General features: G+C 34.9%; 2 protein-coding genes and 1 pseudogene across 27 annotated transcripts; 2 read left to right on the forward strand and 1 right to left on the reverse strand.

The window, feature by feature from the left end:
- The first annotated feature begins 344 nt into the window (after positions 1 to 344).
- On the forward strand, positions 345 to 5,037 carry LOC137820370 (uncharacterized). Its single transcript, XM_068624424.1, has 3 exons — positions 345 to 1,052; positions 1,457 to 1,729; positions 4,462 to 5,037. The coding sequence occupies exons 1-3, from the start codon at positions 597 to 599 to the stop codon at positions 4,729 to 4,731; spliced, it is 999 nt and encodes a 332-aa protein (XP_068480525.1). The 5' UTR covers positions 345 to 596; the 3' UTR covers positions 4,732 to 5,037.
- A 5,956-nt stretch (positions 5,038 to 10,993) lies between these two features.
- LOC137823035 (probable inactive receptor kinase At5g58300) lies at positions 10,994 to 16,218 on the forward strand. Of its 26 annotated transcripts, none has more exons than XM_068628136.1 (5): positions 11,147 to 11,458; positions 11,978 to 12,033; positions 12,893 to 12,980; positions 13,358 to 14,776; positions 15,367 to 16,218. In XM_068628136.1, exons 4-5 carry the CDS (start codon positions 13,471 to 13,473, stop codon positions 15,981 to 15,983), a joined length of 1,923 nt encoding a protein of 640 aa, XP_068484237.1. In that variant the 5' UTR covers positions 11,147 to 11,458; positions 11,978 to 12,033; positions 12,893 to 12,980; positions 13,358 to 13,470; the 3' UTR covers positions 15,984 to 16,218. The 26 variants fall into 26 exon arrangements, with proteins under 26 accessions (XP_068484220.1, XP_068484234.1, XP_068484237.1 ...); XM_068628114.1 differs by having other exon boundaries at positions 11,171 to 11,794; positions 13,352 to 14,776; XM_068628129.1 differs by having other exon boundaries at positions 11,171 to 11,794.
- A 2,175-nt stretch (positions 16,219 to 18,393) lies between these two features.
- LOC137822191 (uncharacterized) lies at positions 18,394 to 20,457 on the reverse strand (annotated as a pseudogene).
- Between the last annotated feature and the right edge of the window lie 1,167 nt (positions 20,458 to 21,624).

The raw sequence follows: 21,624 nt of genomic DNA on the forward strand, positions 1-21,624 counted from the left end.
AATAAATATAACTAAATAATAATAATAATTATTTTTATTATTTATATATTTTTAAAAATAAAGATAAATTTATAAACTTACATTTTATACCTTTAAAGAAAATAAAAAATTTCACACAACCATCACATCATTTACAAAATTCAATAAACTTTTCTAAAAAATCTACTCTTACATACTCCAATTCAAACAACCTAATTTTCCTTTCCATGGAGGTGGTGGCATTAGATGAAGTTACATGAATTCAATGGAAAAGTAGAGACTAAATGTACATTTTTTTTTTACAATTTTGAGTTAAGAATTCCATCTATTTTTTTTATTATCTCACGATCTAAAATTCTTTAGGTGCATAAAAAGTATCATAAGTGACAGTCCTGTACCAGAAATGGATGGGGATTCATGGTACATGCAGACTATTATGAATTAGTTCCTGGGCACGTTTTCTGCCATCTCCATTCATGACCATTATTAGATTTCTAACGGGTCGGGTCGTGGAGGTAGGCGGTAAGGGTTGACCCGATAGAAAGCGGTGTTGTGTTGTGAATTCCCGTTGACAGCACTGCTTTTGTCTTTGTGATTCGTTTATTTGAAAATTAAAAATGCAAATGTCAAGGGTGTCTTCGCAAAAAATCACCCAATTCCAAGCTTTAATCCGCGGCACCATCAATCAGCGCCCCCCTGTCCGCCGCCCCTCCTTCTCTGATGCGGCGGCGTTCCGCTCCCCTTCGCCGATTTTCCACCCACAACAACGTCTGGGCAATAGCACCTTCCGATTCTTCTCCTCGAATTTCGACAAAGGCTTTGTGCAGAAGGTGTTTGATAAACCTGCGGTCGCAGTGAAGTCGGCCTTCTCGCGGTACCGCGAGGCAATTGGGTTGCAAATCGAGGCATTTTGCAAGAGGAACTACCTCTTTCTGTTGGGCGCTGCTGGAGTTATCCTTTGCGGTGTTCTTTGGAGGATCCTCTTCGGAGTCGCTAACCTCTTCGTTGGAATCTCCGAAGGCTTGGCTAAGTATGGCTTCCTTGCCCTTTCATCTGCTATCGTTGCTTTTACTGTAAGTTCTTTCGCCAGCTTGTTTCACATGTTCTAGACTACGTCAATTATCATTATTATTATTTTTACTATTATTATTTTTACTATTATTATTCAATACAAACTCTTCCATTAAGATATAAAATAAATAACAACTTGGGCTATGTTTGGATGAAAGTTAGGAAAGTACAATGCATATTTCTGCATTCCATTGCACAAAATGAAAAATGAAGAGTAATGCTTTGAGTAATATTACTTTTGAGCCCTCCCTAGTGAAATCCGAACATGTACTTAATTTGCATCGTGTTAATGTATGTTTGTTTGAGATTGGAAATGCTGGTGGTGGAACATGTTGTGATTCATGTATGAAAGAATTGTACATGGAATGGGACATTGTCTAATTATTTCATTCGTGTTGTCTTTAAGGGCTTGTATATCCGCTCGAGGTTCACAATCAACCCGGATAAAGTTTATAGAATGGCAATGACAAGACTTAATACGTCTGCTGGGATTCTTGAAGTTATGGGTGCCCCGCTTTCTGGAACTGAATTGAGAGCCTATATCATGTCAGGGGGTGGCCTCACCTTAAAGAAGTTCAAGCCGGGTATTAGGAGCAAACGGTGTTTTCTCATTTTCCCCATTAGAGGGTCTGAGAAAAAGGGACTGGTCAATGTTGAAGTCAAGAAAAAGAATGGCCAGGTAAATAAATTTTATATTAGGAAATCACTTCATAGAATTTGTTACTTCCCTCGTCCGTCTCATCATTGTATGTCCAGAGCTAGTAATATGGTTGAGTTAGGTACATTTTGTTGTCCATGTCTTGAGAATTGTTAGTTATATGATTCAAGACCTTTTCTTGGAAAAATTCTTATCTGGTGATTGGTATTTCCGTCTCCATCTGTGTTGTATGATAAATATATTTTCAATAACCACATCAGATTTTGTTCAGTGCTTGAATGTTGATGATAAACTTCCCAACCCAAGATCAATATAAGCAACCAAATGTAAGCATACAAAATATCTCGCGATCAGCATGTACCAAGAATCTCAGCTTCAAACATATTTTTAAAGTGTTTTTACTTTTTTTTTCATATTACAAATCAATAGATTGGTACAGCTGTTACTTCTGTAAATGAGGGGTTCTTTGATGAATGTCTTAAACAGGAAGATATTTATGCATTTGGGATGTTTATTTTGCAAAACTTAGCTTGACATATGATAATGTGCAATCTATGCTACTTTTTGGCCTATTTGGTTGGAGGCTTGGTGCATAACACTCGTGTTTGAAGGTGGTGGTTCCTTGGCATTGCAACTAATTTGGTGTAAAATCATATAATTTTGTTTAAAGGTATTACCTAACAGATATGTTGGGGGATTGGGATGCCCTTTTCCATTGGGGTGTGTGTGTACAACTACCACCAACGAGTCTTTTCCCATTATGTAGGGTTGGCTACATACTTTGTTGTTTTTGTTTTCCTTTTTGGCCAAGGAGAGGAATCCTTATACTTTAAATTCCATGTAATTTAGTTGTCTGTGTTTGTAATTTCTTTTATACCCCCCCCAAAAAAAAAGCCTAGCAGTATAGGTGGCTGGCTACTTGCCACACCACATAAGTACATAACATAGGAATAGCAGAACAGTTTGCTGTGAAAGGATGCTATGGGTATCGTGAGGAATGGTTTTGTTCTTAATGAGAAAATAAAACATGCTTTATTCCTGAATCTTGCATTACTGGCAGAATGATCGAGAGGAGAGGAATCTGGTGTTCATTGAATCACCCAGAGCTGAAAAGTAATACACTGACATATGCTCATATTTACAACCCAAAATGATCTACATCATGCTACTTGTAGTGATATCTAGATATATCTAAGAAGTGTCAACAGAAGCTTAAGAGGTAAGCTTTTGAGGGGATAGTTTAGGAGGCAACAACAAGTAGATTTCTATTTTGGAGTTACATTCAAAAGGGTTCAAATGTGAAGAATGATCTCTTGTTTCTGTGGATTGGTTGATTGTTTTGAAATATATCTCATTTCTCCTACCACGAAAGTAATACTGCTGATGCCAATTGCCAACGTTTCTGTTGAATTTTGCTTGCTGTTATTATAACATGTTCATGGTACAAAATTAACTTCAACATCTACTATTTTGTGGTTATTAATTCTTACTTTTGGTCGAGTGATCAGAATGGATGGAGAGTTGTTTAATTCTAATATAAAACTGTAATGGAACTGAAAATGCAGTCTCTGAAGCTGAATGCATATGTAGATATTCCCCATGAAGTTATTTATATGTGCCAATAGCATGGTTTCGTTTCCAGCAATATCCCCCAAGTTACTTTAGAGCAGGTGTAGGTAGTTGATAAAATATCTCTTCTATTTCTGCAGTATGACATTGTGCTTGGCCAAAGAATATTAATAGGAATCAATGACCTTAATTATCTGCTTTGTTTTATTTAGAGAAAATCTAGCATGGGCTGGTAATGACTGCACTCATAAGTTATGATCAATTATGGATGATGATATCCTTCGGGCTTCTAGTCATACAATGTCATTTATGAATATGATTAAGATATATAATTTTTTATTCCAGTGCTTACTTTGAATTCAAATAGAAGAACTTATTTATATCAAGCAGATTTTGGCTTTAGAATTTTTTTCAAATTACTAATTTTCTTATTACGATAGTATTTTTCTTTGAAGTGACGTTTGTGATTAAATCAGAGAAAATCTATACTAGTTTGTAAAATTTGAAAGGCTGCATAACATTTTGAAGTGGTCAACTTTGGCTCCCTCTCCGTCTGGGTTCTAGCTTCTAGCTTCTAGCTTCATCCCCTTAGGTAGTTACTTATGTTTGTGCCCATCCGTTATCTATGTACTTCCAACCTATGAAGCTCAGACACTCATCTTAAATGGCGTGTCGGTGTCCGATACTCGTGTCGGACACCGACACTCATATGACACCTGTAGGACACACGTATCCGTGAAGTGTCCAATTCAAAAAGTATTTGTTAGATTTCTGACAATTCTAGTACGGTTCTAACACAATTTTAAAAAAGAAAAATACATTGATTTTCTCAAAATTCAAACTTTATTGTATAAATTGTTATTATGATTATAAAACTAAGAAACAAATCATTGTGAACCAGTCATGAAAAACATATTTCCGCTCCAAAAAATAATTTGGAACATACTTGTACATATAAATCTTTATTGTCAATTTATATAATTCATAATTATATAATATATAAATTCGTATTCTCGTGTCCTACATTTTAGAGATTTTACGTATCTCCGTATCCGTGTCTGTGTCGTATCAGTGTCTTCCAACAAATAGGAATTATTTTCAAGAAAAATAAGCGTAAAATGTAAAGAGATAGTTGTTGCTTCAGGGTATGCTTACTTTGCCTTTCCCATTATGTTCATACGCAGTATGATATGAAGCTTCTGGCTGTTGATGTACCCATGGCTTCTGGTCCAGACCAGCGATTATATCTAATTGGGGATGAACAAGAGTACAAGGTTGGTGGGGGGCTAATATCCGAGCTTAGAGACCCTGTAGTGAAGGCAATGGCGGCAACCAAGGAATTTGATGCTCTTGATGAGATTGAGGAAGAGGAAGATGCTGAAAGAGAACGTCTGGAGACTGAAAGAAAGCAGCGTGAAGAAATTGAAAAGCTTGAAAAGAGTGGCACCCAGTAATAGGCTTTCCAGATGTTTTTCTTCTGGTTTATTCTCTATTTGATTGCAGGAGTTGATGTTTTTTACAGCATATTTTGTTTTGTATAAGTTCGAGTTTTCCCTAGATTTAGAAACCCCTGTACCACAAATGGCCAAGTTTATCTGAACCAAAGTTGAGAAAATAAAGGTGACAGGGATCAACGTGCACTGGAATGGACTCAGCATTTGTTGGTTTCGATGTTGCATTGTCTCAAGTGTATAACCCTTGTCCACGATATGGTCACTATCTGCCATGGTTGAATGTCATTTCAGGGACCTAAGTATTTACCACCTGCCCCCTACCCCTTCAAAGTTGTTTCTAGTATTCTTCTCCGACTTTCCAAGGATTCTCAGTGTGACTGGTGCTTCTCTACAAGTTACAGTGAATGCTAAAATTCTAAAAAGTAAAACTAATAGGTGCTCTGATCTCACCAACTCGATTGCAGAGTTAAAAATGTAGCTCACATAAAAGAACATTGCCCAATTTACAGTGAAACGTTATTTACAAACTGGAAAGCAATAAAATAGTAAAAGTAATTTAAAATTTAAGAAGTTTACCGTTTAATTGAGGAGAACAGATTTTCTGTTAAGTTTTCCTGTCTTTATATATATATATATATATATATATATATATATATATATATATATATATATTTATTTTTGGTTTAATTACCTTTTTCGTCCCTATATTTATAGCCAATAGTCAATTTGGTTCCTAATTTTTTTAAAATGTATTCAAAATTGTCCTTTCTGTTAAATATCACCAAACGGCGTTAAGTGGTGCTTATGTGGCAGACACGTGTAAGTTACGTGGATGGTGCTTACATTACTTTAGTGAATACTGAATTAGGATTTAGGTTATTCAAATTGGGGATTTTGAATTTCTGATTTAGGACACCACGGTTTGGATCACAATTGTTGCCCCTTCACCACCTCTGGACCACACCACATAATCGCTCCTCCAAATCGACCATGGGAACGCAACTCACCATCGTAACTCACGATCGCACCACATAATCGAATGAGGGGAGCACACCTCCGAATGGAATTGAAGCAGGGAAGCGCACCACAGAATCCAACCAGGGGAGCAATCCTCGTATCAGAAACCTAAATCAGAAATTTGAAATCCCTAATTTGAATAACCTAAACCCTAATTCAGTATTCACTAAAGTAATGTAAGCACAATCCACGTAACTTACACGTGTCTGCCACATAAGCAACACTTAACGCCGTTTAGTGATATTTAACAGAAAGGACCATTTTGAATACATTTTAAAAAACTTAGGGACCAAATTGAATTTTTTAAAAATCACTGTACCAAATTGACTATTGGCTATAAATATAGAGACGAAAAAGGTAATTAAACCTTTATTTTTTGTTTCTTTTTGATAAAAGAAATAGCAAGAGTTATTTTATTTTATGTTTAAAACCTTGCTCAGACAAAGTAAAAGAAATTTTCTTCTAAAATAGTTATCCGTTGTGGTATTAAATATACTGTTCTCCGTATTTTATATATTGATTATTTCCTAACTTTAAATATCTGTATTGAACACAGAAAAAGAAGAGTAAGAAATGTGAATAAATATGAAATAAAATGCAGATGTATGTTGATTGAATGGCAGTTTTGTTAGCTAGGAGTGAAAGAAATTAAGAAAGTGTAGAGTTGTGGTGTGGGTGATTGCTGAAATATTCCCTACATTTACACCGCCACCATGTCTGAAATAGAAGTGAAAAATGGACTACTCAAGTTGCTTTTGATATTAATGAGGCACTTATCTTAGTTGTCTATAGCTATCTGTCAATGTGACTTCATGCCCTTCAACTATAAGTCCAATCTCATGTCCCTTCTTCAACTACCATTTTCAAAATTATTGCAATCATGTATGAACTTATATATAACAGTATCAGAGTTAAGTATTAAGCATTCGCATGGAAATGCCCAACAGATAATCATCAGAAACTGATTAGATAAATTATTTTTTTTATAGAAAAGTGTTAAATTAATTCTCACTTCTACAAGACTGGTATCTCGTCATGAGAAACTTTTTGGGATGTCGGTTTTTTCAATGGTAAGGAAATGAAAAAAATAAATAAAATACTTTGACACATGAAAAAGTAAAAATATTCATTTCATATAGTAATATAAATATATATATATATATATAAATATTTAAATTAAAAAATAAAATAAATATAATTAAAATATTAATTTATTGAATTGTTAAGTAGGAGATTAGATTTTAGAGTGTCAAAATATCAACGCTCTAAGAAAATATCACCAACATCCTTTTCAACAATTTTTTTATTAATTAATGTAATACCAAAAGTTGACATACTCATACTATTCGTGTACATTTTAAACTTACTTAAGATGTAAACACTCTAAAATAATAAGTGGACGTATTGTCATTTTATCATCTTAGACAGATACTCAATAAATTAGACAATGCTTAGGGTTATGGTCTAATTATGTAATTGATAATGATTACACATAAAACAATCCTAAAATCATGATTAAAAAGACGTTTTTGTCTACCTAGACTTATTCTAATTGTTCGTAGATATAAAAGGCTAACACATGTGATACAAATAGGTACATAAGGTAAAAATGATTGACTCTTTTAGAATATCAAGTGTCAAGAATAAAATGACAATATCAATCATTAATCAAGAACATATTATTATGTTTAATATCACCTTAATACATAAGAGTTTAAACAGATTACTCCCAATCCTAAAGGGTAGAATTAGTCACTCATGTTGGCCATTACAAGCATGGAAAACAAGAAAAAAAGATCCAGGATGTTTCTCCTTAACGATAATCTTCTCTAGGGTTTTCTATCTCTTTCTATTCTCACAAGGATGTTTAGGGTTATTTCTCACGCCTCATATTTAACCTAGTGTGGCTTGGGCTAAGTGACTTCTCACCTAGGCGAGTTTGACGAGAAAAAACCCAACTTCTCTGGAGTAAACTCTCCTGAGCGAGCCTTGGACGAGTTCCTCTAGTGTGATTTGGTTTGGATGAGTTGGACGATTTTTGAGCGATTTTCCAATATTCCAACTTTCCCTTTTCATGTAGACTATTATCCTTTAGCCCTTTCATCTCCATTTCTCCCCTAGAATCCTAAAATTAACACAAATTTGAGAATAAATTGTTCTTATTCATATTGTAATCACAAAATATGTAAAAAAAGGTTTAAATTCATGAATTAGGGGTTAAATTATAGTTATTTTATCAATAAATATTCATAAGTATTTGTCTTTTAATATGAAATATTACTTAAATATGACACTTATCAAGCTCAGGATTCCATAGGTAAAAGATTTAAAAAATTTATGAGTATACACATGGAGACAAGGTACTAAATAAATTAGTGGATGCATGTGTCATTAATTATATTCCATTACTTTGGCTGACACATGTTTGGTAAATTTAATTTTGTTTGTATGGTTGAATGCATGATATATTTCTATCAACTAATGAAAAATTCATTGTTGAAAAAGCTAGAGAGTCAACCTGCTTCTTTTATTATTTTTCAATCATCTACTTTATTTTCTGCATAGCAATCACAACCACCCTTGTCTTTGCAATTATTTTTAATCTTAATGATTGTAAATAGGTTCTAATCACTGCTTGATTGAATTCACTATTGGATTTGTTGGGAGAGGACATGTGATTATTATTGGATTCGTTAGCCAAATCCTCCTCTGCCATCAGAGACCTCGACCGCACATGATGTCGTGTAGGATTTTTGGTCATAGTAAAATGGAAACTTGGGAGCATCATCATTATAGAAATATGAGCGACTCTCCTCCCCAACCACGAACTTGAAATCCCTCCTTAAAGTTCTTGTAAAAAGAAGTAAGAGGGGGTAGAAGACATGTTCTCGGTTGACCACTCTAAGAAAGCCACCCAACCTGGTCTCCGAGCATGGTACTATAAACGTGTAGGAAAACTTGACAAGATTAATGCCAAGTAGAATAGTTGAAAGGCCTGTGGAGTCACCCAAATGTTCGGATGTAACTGAGTGCGTGCCAGATTTAAAACTTGAAGCACCCCTACCGAAAAGCCATCCAAATAAAACTGGACTTGACCATCCGCTATTAAACAAGAATAAAAATAGAAAAAATCCTCCATCAAATCTTCTCACCTGTGACAAACAATGTTGGTGGCCTTACACTTGTGTAGTGACACGATATCTTCTGACATATTTTTGTCCAATATATCTACGCTACTAACAAATGACTGTAGCATTGACAACCATCGGTGCTTTGAAAAGTACTCACAAACCCTAACGTCTACCCACCCATAGTCGCCCATAAGAGGGACATCATTTTCCACAAGTTCCTCAGCCTCCTCCGATGCAGATTGAAGGTGATGGGACACCCTTGTCACCGAAAACCCCCCCACTACTCAATCTTCGACAAACTTGAGAAGACTCATTTATGTTTCCAGAGTCACTAAAATCCAAACTAGACAAATTCTATATAACCCTGAGGCATTCCTAAATACCCTCGAACTCACTCAAAAAAGAAATATAAGAGGAAAAAGAAGACATTGCTTACATCTCGGACCGTGTCTTCAACCGATATACTCTCGAACAAAATGAGAAGAAAGTAGGATGAGTGTGGAACCAGCGCACCAACCTATTTGTAGGCAGTGAAACGAAGGAAGGTGATTTGACATGACATCCCAACTGTCAAATTGTTTCCCTTCGACGATCACGAACACATGACCTTTTACATCTTTTGACAAGCATGTCACCCAAGGCATTTTAGAGTCTTTATAGATTGTACCTATTCAATCCTTGGGTGGCAGTATACCGATGGGTCAACATAACCAACAGGGTACCGATAAAGAAATAAATTTTTCTTTCAAGACTCATCACTTTCGCTCGAGCTTGGGAGACCAGTGTACTGCTCGAAAATCTGACTTACTGAGTACTACTCGAGATGTTGACACCCTCAGATGATAATGACATTTGTCGTCATCTCGACCTCCTAGAAAAACACTCAATAAATCAGCCAGGGTTTAGAATTATGACCTAATCATGTAATAAATAAAAAGCAGACATAAAAACTCTAAAATACTATTTGGACCCCCAAAGTGAGCCTAATTTATTTACATATACTTGTCTTTGTGAAAAAACTAGAAGGAAGAACATTTTATATTCTGGTTTATATCTGGTTTTTCTTTTGTTGAGGCTCTCTTGAGATTTAGTGGGGTCTGGTCTTGTATGCTGAGATGACTGACCTAATTATGAAGTGTCTGTTATGTCCTTGGTTATCTGCCTGTCTAGTTGACTTGTATCATAAAAGCCCAACATATGTAGTATAAATAGGAACATACCCTATGATAAAAGAGATTGACTATTTTAGAATATCCATATTAATAATCGTTATTTTCCTCTAAACTCTAACTTGAGTGTCAAAGTATCATTGCAAGTACTCCACCGAGACTGAAGATTGAGAATGGATGAAGGAAGAACCCGGTGATGTGGCAATCACATGGGTTAATTAATTTTGTCTTGTAAGAATAATAAATTTTATCGAAATTACAAATTTTAATCAAAATCTCATTTTATTTAATAAGCCCGGACTTCTTTTGTAATTATCAATATATTAGTATGTTAAAAAATGTATGGTTAGCAGTTTTCTGTAATAGAATAAGCAAAATATATCATCACTAATGCTTTATTTAAAGCAGTTGTACAAACTCTAATCCGAAATTACTGATTAAACTACTTGGTTGATCCATATACACTAACACTAGTTGATGCCTGCACTATTAGATTTTAAAGATCATCGGTGATGTGTGCAATGTAAAATTTGTGTCTATCATAAAAATTCTCTCTTAAATACCCATTTATTCAAAGTCGAAACAGATATGTTGACATGTGATGAGTTATGAGTGACAGCCAACCTATATCTTAAATAGCATTAAGATTAGTGTGGAAGGGTGGAATGGAAAGGATTTGAAATGCTTCACTAACAGCCAACTACCTTCTTCGTGTTTTTATGGGTAACTCATTACACGGTTGGCCCCATTATGGTCTAGTCTCTCTCACAAACATAGCCAATATGTGCCAATTTTAAATGTTTAGTTTCTGTTCACACCTTTTTCCTATTCCTACTTCATCAATGAATGCTCGTCTTTTTCTTACATCTCTTTAGTCAAACCACAATAGCAAACACTTTGGAACATGACAATAAGTAATCATCAAAATTCATAATCAAATGGACTGTAATGGATTTTCATAACAAGTTAACAATGGCCAGTTTTTATCTGATTCTCATTCCCACACTTAAGTGCCCACCATGTTGCCCTGTTGTTTTAATTAATTAATGCTCATGGGGGACCATTTTGATGTTGAATAAGAATTCAAAACAGGAAATTATCCCAAATCACTTTCCTCTTCTTGAACCTGTAATTACTCCTTCAAGAAACGTTTCCAAGTCAATCATAACCACTGGGGGAAGTCCTTCCTTCCTCCTAGTTTTGACAAAGAGTATTGGCTCATACCCCTGCCAAAAAATTATGTCCCCTACCATGTCTGAGGGAGTTGGAGTACTCTGAAAGTTTTGACTGTTGAGAGAAATAGAAGAGTTAATATCTATGGGGCAGTTAGATTTTTAAAGTACTCTATTATACTACGGTTCTTAAGTAGTTTTCTGAGTGGCATGTCAGCAAATCCTTATTTATGCCCCGGTGATCTTTGTACTTCTTTTTCATACGATTAAATCTACAAAATCCATGCATTGTTCCTTTTATGTTGGGCCGTTTTCAACAGCAGCTGGTGGATATTAATGTACTAGTACTATAGTTAGTTAGATACACAAGGCTTTCTGGTTAACTCATTATTGCTGTCATTGTATAGTGAGTAGGAAATTTTTTTTTTCTTCTTCCGTTTTTTCATCAAGACATATTCAGCAACCCTCTTTTTTTCTGTGTGTGAATCTCTTGAAAAGAGAAGAAATCATACTCTTATTATTGGTAACACTGTAATGCCAAGTCTAATGCCACCAACTCCAACTGTGCTGAGTTGTAAGTAACTTTAAGCGAAACTCAGCTCCCTCCCAATTTTAAAGTTACAAGTCATACTAGATTTGTAAGCACAAAAATAGTCAAGTACTATTGCCCTCCATTTCACACAGTGTTCTTTGCTTTACTAATTAACTTGCTTTCTTCTTGATCTCGATGATATTTCCTAACTCATTTTTCGTGCAGTGATGCTTCACTATGTGATGTGTTCTCAGCCTCCCAGAACTGAATTTCGTGCCGAGGTAGCATCTCTCACTTCCTTCTAACTCCATCTAGAATACTTGCAGTCATTAACTTGGAACACTTAACATGACATGACATTATCCATGATTAAAGATAGATGAATTCCCGTTACTACTGATGCTCATAACATAACTGTTCTCGGGTCTTGATCCCTATAAAGTTTTTATCCTTCTTTATAATTGAAGTTTTGAATCTTTTTCTGGTTATATATGTCTTACAAACTGGAGAATTTTTCTAGAGTGAACTCTATGTCTTCATTTCCTTCATTTTTAATGTTTTAATTAATTGGGACGATGGACAATTGTTTTGTTTTGTTTGCTATAAGTGGAGGAGGAATCAGCAAATTGTTTTTGTTGAGATGTTGATGCTATGTTAGCTTTGAGTTTTTATTACAACACTTGACCCATCTGTTTCTCTTTAATTATCCTTTGTTTCTGTACGTGTCAAAATCTGGTTCATCAAGTATTGTTCTGTGCTTCAAAAAACCCTTTCTGCAGTATTCACTGACCAGATAAGGTGGCAAAAATGAGAAATCAACACCAATGATTTATGTTGATCTTTTATAAATTATGAGAATGCGGTCTACTTTAGGTAAAGAATGCTTTTTCTTTGTAAAGTACAACGGAGAATCAAACTTTTACTTTTTCTTTTTGAGTTCTATTTTTTCTTGGATTCTTAACTATCACAATGCCCTTTGTATTTTTTTCACTTCTCCCTTCTTGGTTGTTTCTGAAACTTATGAGCACCGATTTGTGAGGCAATTTCTTTATTCTTGGTGAAAAATGCATTTTAGCCCCCCCATTATTTAAAGTTCAGAGGCAAACCTTTTGGCTTTTTACTTTTTCTTTTTAAATGGAGGAGTCAGCATAACACTTCAAGTATTGAAAGAAAGAAAATGCCTCAACTGATGCATTTGATAGAAGGCAGTTCCCTTCCTTTGTAAATGGTAAGCAGGCATGAATGACACTGTTATTTTTGTTTTATTTTTTTTCTTCTCTGCAAAAGCTGCAATAAGTGATGTTTTCAGTTTTCTGCATAAACAGGAAACTTGTCGTACTATAATTCAAATTTTCTGATATAGAACTTAGCTCAAACTTTTTTAATTCAACCCTCTATAATTTCTAAATTCATAATATGTTCTTCCTACTCCTTTCATCCTGTAAATTAAACAGTTCCTGTGTGTGTGCTACTACAACTTAAAAGTTAAAATATCACTGATTTTAGGCTAGGTTCATGTAATCATGCTTACCCAAATGATTCCATTTGTCTGAAAAAGAATTAGTCAATTTGAACTGTGACCATATTGTACTTTCTTAGCTACAGGATCAGCCAACAACTTGCTGCAACTTCCAAAGCCAGACTAGGAGAGAATGAAGAACAGTTAAGCTCAGAAGCCGGAACCATCACTTGCCTTGATTTTGCATCAAACAATAACCATGAAGTTGCAGTTCTCTATTGTTGGACTTATTCTATTAGGCTCCACACTGTCTCTGTGTGGCCTGATAGTAGCTGACTTGAAGTCTGACCAACAAGCTCTGTTGGAATTTGCTTCAAGTGTCCCACATGCCCCAAGGCTCAACTGGAAGAATGACTCTGCTTCAATTTGCACCTCGTGGGTTGGTGTGACATGCAACTCAAATGGCACACGTGTCATAGGCCTTCATCTTCCAGGAATGGGATTCAGTGGGACCATTCAAGAGAGCAGCATAGGAAAACTAGATGCTCTTAGGGTCCTGAGTCTTCATTCCAATGGCCTTAGAGGAAATCTTCCTTCTAACATCCTCTCCATTCCTTCACTCCAATTTGTATACCTTCAGCACAATAGCTTCTCTGGCGCAATTCCTTCTCCTGTGTCCCCTAAACTCTTTGCGTTGGATATTTCCTTCAACTCCTTTTCTGGCAGCATCCCACCTGCATTTCAGAATCTGAGAAGACTCACTTGGTTGTATCTCCAAAACAATTCCATATCTGGGGCTATTCCTGATTTCAACCTTCCAAGGCTCAAACATTTGAACTTGAGTTACAATAACTTGAATGGCTCAATTCCAAATTCCATAAAGACATTCCCTTATTCCTCTTTTGTCGGGAACTCTCTCTTATGTGGGCCACCACTAAATGATTGCTCTACAATCTCCCCTTCTCCGTCTGCTTCCACTGATGATTACCAGCCACTCACTCCACCAACCGCCCAAAACCAAAAGGGTACCAACCATAAGAAAAGCTTTGGCCTGGCTACTGTCCTTGCTCTAGTCATTGGGGTCTTAGCCGTCCTCTCTCTACTAGTTGTAGCAATCTGTGTGTTCTGTTTGAAGAGGAAGAAAAACAGTAAAAGCAGTGGTGGCATACTGAAAGGAAAGGCTTCATGCGCTGGAAAGACAGAGGTTTCAAAGAGTTTCGGGAGTGGGGTGCAAGGGGCTGAGAAAAACAAACTATTTTTCTTTGAAGGTTCCTCTTCTAGCTTTGACCTTGAGGATTTGCTGAAGGCTTCAGCTGAAGTTCTTGGAAAAGGAAGTTATGGAACAGCATACAAGGCTGTTTTGGAGGAGGGAACAACAGTGGTAGTCAAAAGGTTGAAAGAAGTTGTGGTTGGAAAGAAGGAGTTTGAGCAGCATTTGGAGATTGTGGGGAGATTTGGAAGCCACCCAAATGTGATGCCCCTAAGAGCTTATTACTATTCCAAAGATGAAAAACTTATGGTTTACAATTACATGCCAGGTGGAAGCTTGTTTTTCTTGTTGCACGGTACGTTCTACGTGATGACAAAACTCTTCTCATTTTCTTCAAAACTAACATGTCTAATGATTCTACATGCACCTCTCAGTTTTAACTAAACTATGATAAATCAACTTTACTTAGTATCAATCATTGTTCATTAAATTCAAATAGGAACTGAAACTGACAATGGCACTATAACCAACTTGTCTCCACGATTTCATGGGTGATTTCATGCCAATATGGTTTAATATTACTATAACATTGACTCTTGATATTAAAATTTCTCATCAATGCATGTTTTTATCTGTAGCCTCTCTGGTAAGTGGTAGAAATCATATGAGTTTAATATCTAGCACTCTCGCTACCTATAACAAATAATCACTGTTAAAACTTTAAAGTGATCTAAAGTTGACAAATTCTCAGTAGTTTATAATTAGATAATAGTATACAGTAACTTTTACACTGTTGTCGGTGCAAACACTTCAAAATTATGTCTTTAACTCCATGCTAGAGTTACTGATTGAACTAAAACTAGTTGTCACATCCACAACTTCTCAACATCAATAGTAACACTATTATATCTTTGGTTTCCCTGCCTCTGGTATTGCAAACAACAGGAAACAAAGGTGCAGGAAGAACCCCACTAGACTGGGATTCCAGAGTGAAGATTGTGCATGGAGCTGCGAAGGGAATTGCTTTCATCCACTCCGAGGGAGGTCCAAAATTCACACATGGCAACATCAAGTCAAACAATGTGCTCATAAGCCAAGAACTAGAAGGCTGCATCTCTGATGTTGGATTGCCACCTCTAATGAACACCCCAGCAACCATGTCTAGAAGCAATGGCTATAGAGCTCCAGAAGTCACTGACTCAAAGAAGATCACTCAGAAGTCTGATGTATACAGCTTTGGTGTGGTGCTGCTTGAAATGCTGACAGGGAAGACCCCTCTGAGGTATCCAGGGTATGAGGATGTGGTTGATCTTCCAAGGTGGGTGAGATCTGTTGTTAGGGAGGAATGGACTGCAGAAGTGTTTGATGAGGAGCTTCTGAGAGGGCAATATGTTGAAGAAGAAATGGTGCAGATGCTTCAGATTGCATTAGCATGTGTGGCTAAGGGGTCAGAAAATAGGCCTAGAATGGATGAAGTTGCTAGAATGATTGAGGAAATTAAGCATCCTGAATTGAAGAACAGGCCATCCTCTGAGTCTGAGTCAAATGTGCACACACCATGATGAGTCTTTTCATCTTTTCCTGCCAACCGTGTTTGAGAGGGAGAGTAATAAAATCTCAAGAAAATGGGGTATTCTCATCTTTTGTTTTGTCCTCAATTAATAAGCATGTTTCATTGTAAAATACTACTCATGTTTTTATTCATGTTTCACATTATTTGTTATGAAAGATTTGGATATTTATTTAGTAAAGGGTGTTAAACATATAATTTTCATTATTTATGCATTTAGTTTGGTATGTTTGTGTTAAGTTTTTGCTAGGCACCTTCTATTCATTGCCTAATAGCAACTCCAACAACAGTATCTTGCACAGTTAAGAACCAGTTCTTGTTAGGTTTCACTACGAGCTATGATTCAAACAAAAAGGAAACAGTAGATGAAGGTGGAGATAATGAATGGGAGAGGGAAGGAAGAGGGGAAAGGATGAATAAAAAATACTAACATCCTAAAAAAAAGTGGTAATATAGATAAATTGTGGGGTCTATTTAAAATAAGATAAGAACTTAGATTAACTGTTTAGGGAATAAAAATTAGATTGTATTGTTAAATCTTAAGTGACAATGAAGAATCCATTAAAAGTGGTTAAGTACAGCTGGATATTCTAATACCCCTTTAGAATGTATAATAATTAAAAAATATATACCAATTCATATAATATCTATATTTGAATCTTATTATGTGCTTTTCATTTCATGTATTTTTTTTTAAATACCAAAATGTATATTCTAAAACTTACAAACTGGTTTGTACATTCTGCTATACAATCTGAATTCTGATATAAGTGCCTGAATATACATTTTGATATTAAAAAATAAAAGTATATATCATAAAAATAAAATTAAAAAATTAGTATAAAAGCATATAGAACTCACCACAGGTAACTTTGACCACCTTCTACCATCACCTACAATCATCGCTTACAGTTACAAACATCGAAGTGAAGGAGAGAGCTCAAAGGAAGAAGAAGACAAAAACCCTCAAAATAGAGGTTAAAGGTATATTTGTCATTTTCAAATTATATGGAGGTACAGGAAGGAGACATTGTGGTGCAAAGAGAATTTGCTTTATTTATCTTTCCAAATATCTGAATGAGAGATGCCAATAATTTTATGGACCATCTACCATAGGCTGGCGAACTCATTCTGCATCCTCTGTATTTTTCTTTCTGCACTCCCATATTTTAAGAAAATATTTAAATTATTCTTAGATATTTTTTATTATAAAATGTAAAATTCATATAATTTCTAAATTATAGAATTAAAAAATTAAAATTTATGATTTTTTTTTTATATTTCAGATTGTACAATTAAAATATAAAATTTGTATTTTAGAATATATAATTTAAAACACAATTTATATTTTGAATTTTACAATTTTAAAAATGCAAAATGAAAAATTTACATTTTAGATTATAAAAAAAAATAAAAATTTGTTATAAAATTTGAAATATTGAAATTTACATTCAGCCATTTAATGGATTATGCTTATTTTACACTGAATAGGCACACAAAGAAACATGTTTATTACATAACATAATATAATAATAATTATTGGTATAATTTAATATTTTATTAAAACTAATTAAGAAAATTTTATAAATATATCAGTTTACAGGTTTTTAAAATTTCATTATATCAATTAAATTTCTTACAATTTTTTCCTTTGATTCATATAACTTAATTTTTTTCAAATTAGTTCTTTTTTAAGTGTTGTTCAAATAATAATTTTCAATGTATTACATGCACATTTGGAGTCTCTTTTTCCTATTTTTATTTGTGTCTTGAATCTATGTATGTTTTTTATTAAAAACTTGTGATTGATTTAGGCTGGTCAAGTTGTTTTCTTTGTGTTAGTGAGGGGTGCTTGATTTTGAGAGGATTTAAGCGCTAGGCGTTCATGTTTTATTATTTGTTGGTTTGGTTGGGGTTGTCTGTTTGGTAAATAGACATAGACATTTTGTTGAGTGTTTTTTTTTACGCTATATATTAAGGTTGGTTCACCCCTAAAGTGGACCATATTTTTATTTTTTTTTGGTAAAAAAAACATGCACATGAGTTTGGAAGGGCTTTACTTACTCCTCTTATAATCTCTTATAATGTATTTACATAAGTTTCACCATGTAGAATGTATTTCTCCACTCCCTTATTGAATTTCAAGCACAATCTCCATTTGAGTCTCACCGAATCTCACTCACTACAGTTTATTTCTAACATTAATAATAATTGTTGTAACATCCCTAATTTTACTCATATTTGCTAATATATTATGCATGCAACATCTAATTAACAGATAAACATATATTTTTTTTCTCATATTTGTATCTCAAAATATATATCCCTCTTCATAGGAATTTAATATATACATCCAAAAAGATTAAAAACAAAACAAAGCAAAGCATTCAATTTAAAACTATCTAATCCTTCTGCTGCTCACTGAGGAGCTCTATTACCTGCAATCTCATCTGCTCTCGTGGAAATACACGATCATCACAGTTAGAGAAACAACACAACCAAATAACAGGGTAAGCTAGTCATATAAGACAAAATTCTATAAAATTTCACTTTGAAATAAAAAAAAAACATAAATCATAAGTCTCATACAAATTCTATATTCATCTTTCACATGTCAGAATTCCACTGACTCATATAACATAGACACTTGACTCTACTTTCGGAAGACTCGTGCGTTGACTTAGACTCAGAGATCGGCACCTGTCATACTATATCACTGTGAAATCCACACAGCTATGCGCATATATAATCTCAATATCATCTCTCTCCTAGTATGACAGGGTTAACACATATAACAGGTCAAGTTAGTTATCTTTCAAACAACTTACCCATTCATATGAACCTCCTTCGACTCTCACCACCTGAATAACTTCATCTATATGATTCCATTATCTCAGTAGAGTCAGAATATCTCCTTCTAGACGAATCCCTAGTCAATGCACATCCTAAACAATCTTAACACAGTATTTTCTTTCCTGAAAATACTATGTCTTGATCTTACTTTCACATCATTGCACACTTCTTTTAACACATCAATACACCATACAATCATAACATATAATTTAACTTTCTAATAATCCAAATATATCCAAAAAATTATTTAACAATAGTAATCTAAAATAAACTATGCTAAAATAATAAAAATAGCAATATTCATATATGTATACAAAATTTTGGTTTGAACGAAAATATTTTAGGTTGATTGAAATCACACCAGAGAGCACCCAGAAATTTTGATTTGAACGAAAATATTTTAGGTTGATCGAAAACACACCAGAGAGCACCCAAATTAACAAAGTCCCTGCTATAGCTAAAATTACTCTAATCAACATCAACAACCAATACTCAACAACATTATAATTGTATAACAACAACCATATATCCAATTTCACCTTCAAATCTTCTAGCCTAGTGTTCTATTGGAAATTAAGGCTAGCTTCCCTTACCTGAAAATTAGAAGATATTCACTAAGAGCTCCAAAACCACCAAGAACCCAAAGGTAACTTAACCTGTAACATAGAGTCCTAATAAAAAATCTAACTATATCACTAAGACCCTAAGCTAACAGAGATTAACCCTGAATCTAAAAGGGTCACATGCAAGCAAGGAAGAAAACAACCTAACAAGTTTCAAATTTGACTCAAAGAGAAGAGCAAAAATGAACTTACTCTATCAGAGATTCTGATCGGACAGTCTTGTAGTACTCACTGCCAGGAGTCTGATGGTGGACTCTGATCGTCGAACAGATGAACGAGGAAGTCAGAATTGTAGAGAGAAGGGAGAGGAAATGAAAAGAAATTTCTAGAGAGATGGTGGTTCTTTTTAAAATGAAACCTGAATATCTGAATTTCTATTTATATGCCCTTTTCATTTAAAATTATTCAGGAGTCATTTAAAATATACCACTTCTACTCTAAAATAATTTTTCTAGATCCTTACATTCTCCCCAACAAGAAAAAAATTTCGTCCACGAAAATTGACTTACCAGAAAAGAGATAGGGATAGGTTTCCCTAATGGTTTCTTCTAATTCCCAAGTGGAATCACCAGATCTATCATCCCAGACCACCTTCACCATACTAATGCTCTTGCCCCTGAGCTGTTTACTCTGTTGATCTTCAATCCTAACTGGTTTTTCTTCAAAAGACAAGTTATCCTTGATCTGCACATTATCCACTTCCAACACGTGATTAGGGTCTGGAATATACTTTCTTAGCTGTGATACATGAAAGACATTGTGCAGGTTTGCTAAATGAGGAGGTAGAGCAATCTCATAAGCCACTGGACCTATCTTCCTTAAGATTTGATATGGTCCAATAAACTTAGGAGATAACTTCCTTGATCTGATAGCTCATCCCACACCCTTGGTTGGTGTCACTCTCATGAATACATGGTCTCCAGCTACAAACTCCAAAGGTTTTCTCCTCTTATCTGCATAAGATTTCTGCCTACTTTGAGAAGCTTTCATTTTGTCTTGTATCTGCTTCACTTTCTCAGTGGTCTGTTGAATTAACTCTGGCCCAACCAAAACTATTTCACCATCCTGATACCAACATAAAGGAGTTCTACACTTCCTCCCATATAGAGCTTCATATGGTGTCATCCCAATACTAGCATGATAACTATTATTATAAGTGAACTCCACTAGAGGTAACATCTCATCCCAACTTCCGAGATGATCCAAAATACATGTCCTTAACAGATCTTCTAAAGACTGGATTGTTCTCTCAGACTGTCCATCTGTTTGAGGATGATATGCAGAGCTCATTCTCAACCTAGTTCCCAAAGAGTCTTGCAGAGTTTGCCAAAACTGTGAAGTAAACCTGGGATCTCTATCCGAAACAATACTGGAAAGCACCCCATGCAATCTCACAATCTCTCTGATGTACAACTGTGCCAACTTGGCCATAGATATCCTTAAATTAACTGAAAGAAAATGAACACTCTTTGTCAGCCGATCAACTATTACCCAGATTGCATCATGACCCCTTACTGATCTTGGTAAATGAGTAACAAAATCCATAACAATGCTATCCCATTTCCACTCAGGAATATCCAACTGCTGTAACAAACCACGAGGTCTCTGATGCTCTACTTTTGCCTTCTGACATGTCAAGCAAGTACTAACATACTGAGCTATTTCTTTCTTCATGCCTGACCACCAAAAGGACTCCTTCAAATCTTGGTACATCTTATTCATACCGGGATGTAGACTAAGATGACTCTTATGACCCTCTTCTAGGATCATTCTCTTCAGCTCTTCATTTTTAGGTATGCAAATCCTGCCATTAAATCTCAAGATCTCATCTTTTCCCATCACAAAGTCCTTAACTTGATTTGTACCTTGTAACTCCACAATACGCTTCAGACTAGGATCCTCTAACTGTTTTTCCTTTATTATTCCAAGGAAATCATTAGTTATAGTTAACTTACTACAACTAATATGATTAACATGGAATTTCACTCCCAAATTTAAATCCCTGAACTGCTCAATCAATTTCTGCTCTTCAATCATCATAGCTGACACTTGTATTGACTTTCTACTCAAAGCATCTGCAACTACATTAGCCTTCCCTGGATGATACATCAGTTGAAAATCATAATCCTTCAGAAATTCCATCCATCTTCTTTGTCT

This window comes from Phaseolus vulgaris, chromosome 9 (genome assembly GCF_000499845.2).
Source record: "Phaseolus vulgaris cultivar G19833 chromosome 9, P. vulgaris v2.0, whole genome shotgun sequence".
In the NCBI taxonomy this organism is placed as follows: domain Eukaryota; kingdom Viridiplantae; phylum Streptophyta; class Magnoliopsida; order Fabales; family Fabaceae; genus Phaseolus; species Phaseolus vulgaris.

Bases quoted from the DNA above. Each gene is read 5' to 3' on its own strand.
- LOC137820370 (XM_068624424.1), top strand. From the start codon at position 597: ATGCAAATGTCAAGGGTGTCTTCGCAAAAAATCACCCAATTCCAAGCT. The intron at 1,053-1,456 runs GTAAGTTCTTTC...GTTGTCTTTAAG, and splicing joins CTGCTATCGTTGCTTTTACT to GGCTTGTATATCCGCTCGAG. The intron at 1,730-4,461 runs GTAAATAAATTT...GTTCATACGCAG, and splicing joins TCAAGAAAAAGAATGGCCAG to TATGATATGAAGCTTCTGGC.
- LOC137823035 (XM_068628119.1), top strand. From the start codon at position 13,471: ATGAAGTTGCAGTTCTCTATTGTTGGACTTATTCTATTAGGCTCCACA. The intron at 14,777-15,366 runs GTACGTTCTACG...TGCAAACAACAG, and splicing joins CTTGTTTTTCTTGTTGCACG to GAAACAAAGGTGCAGGAAGA.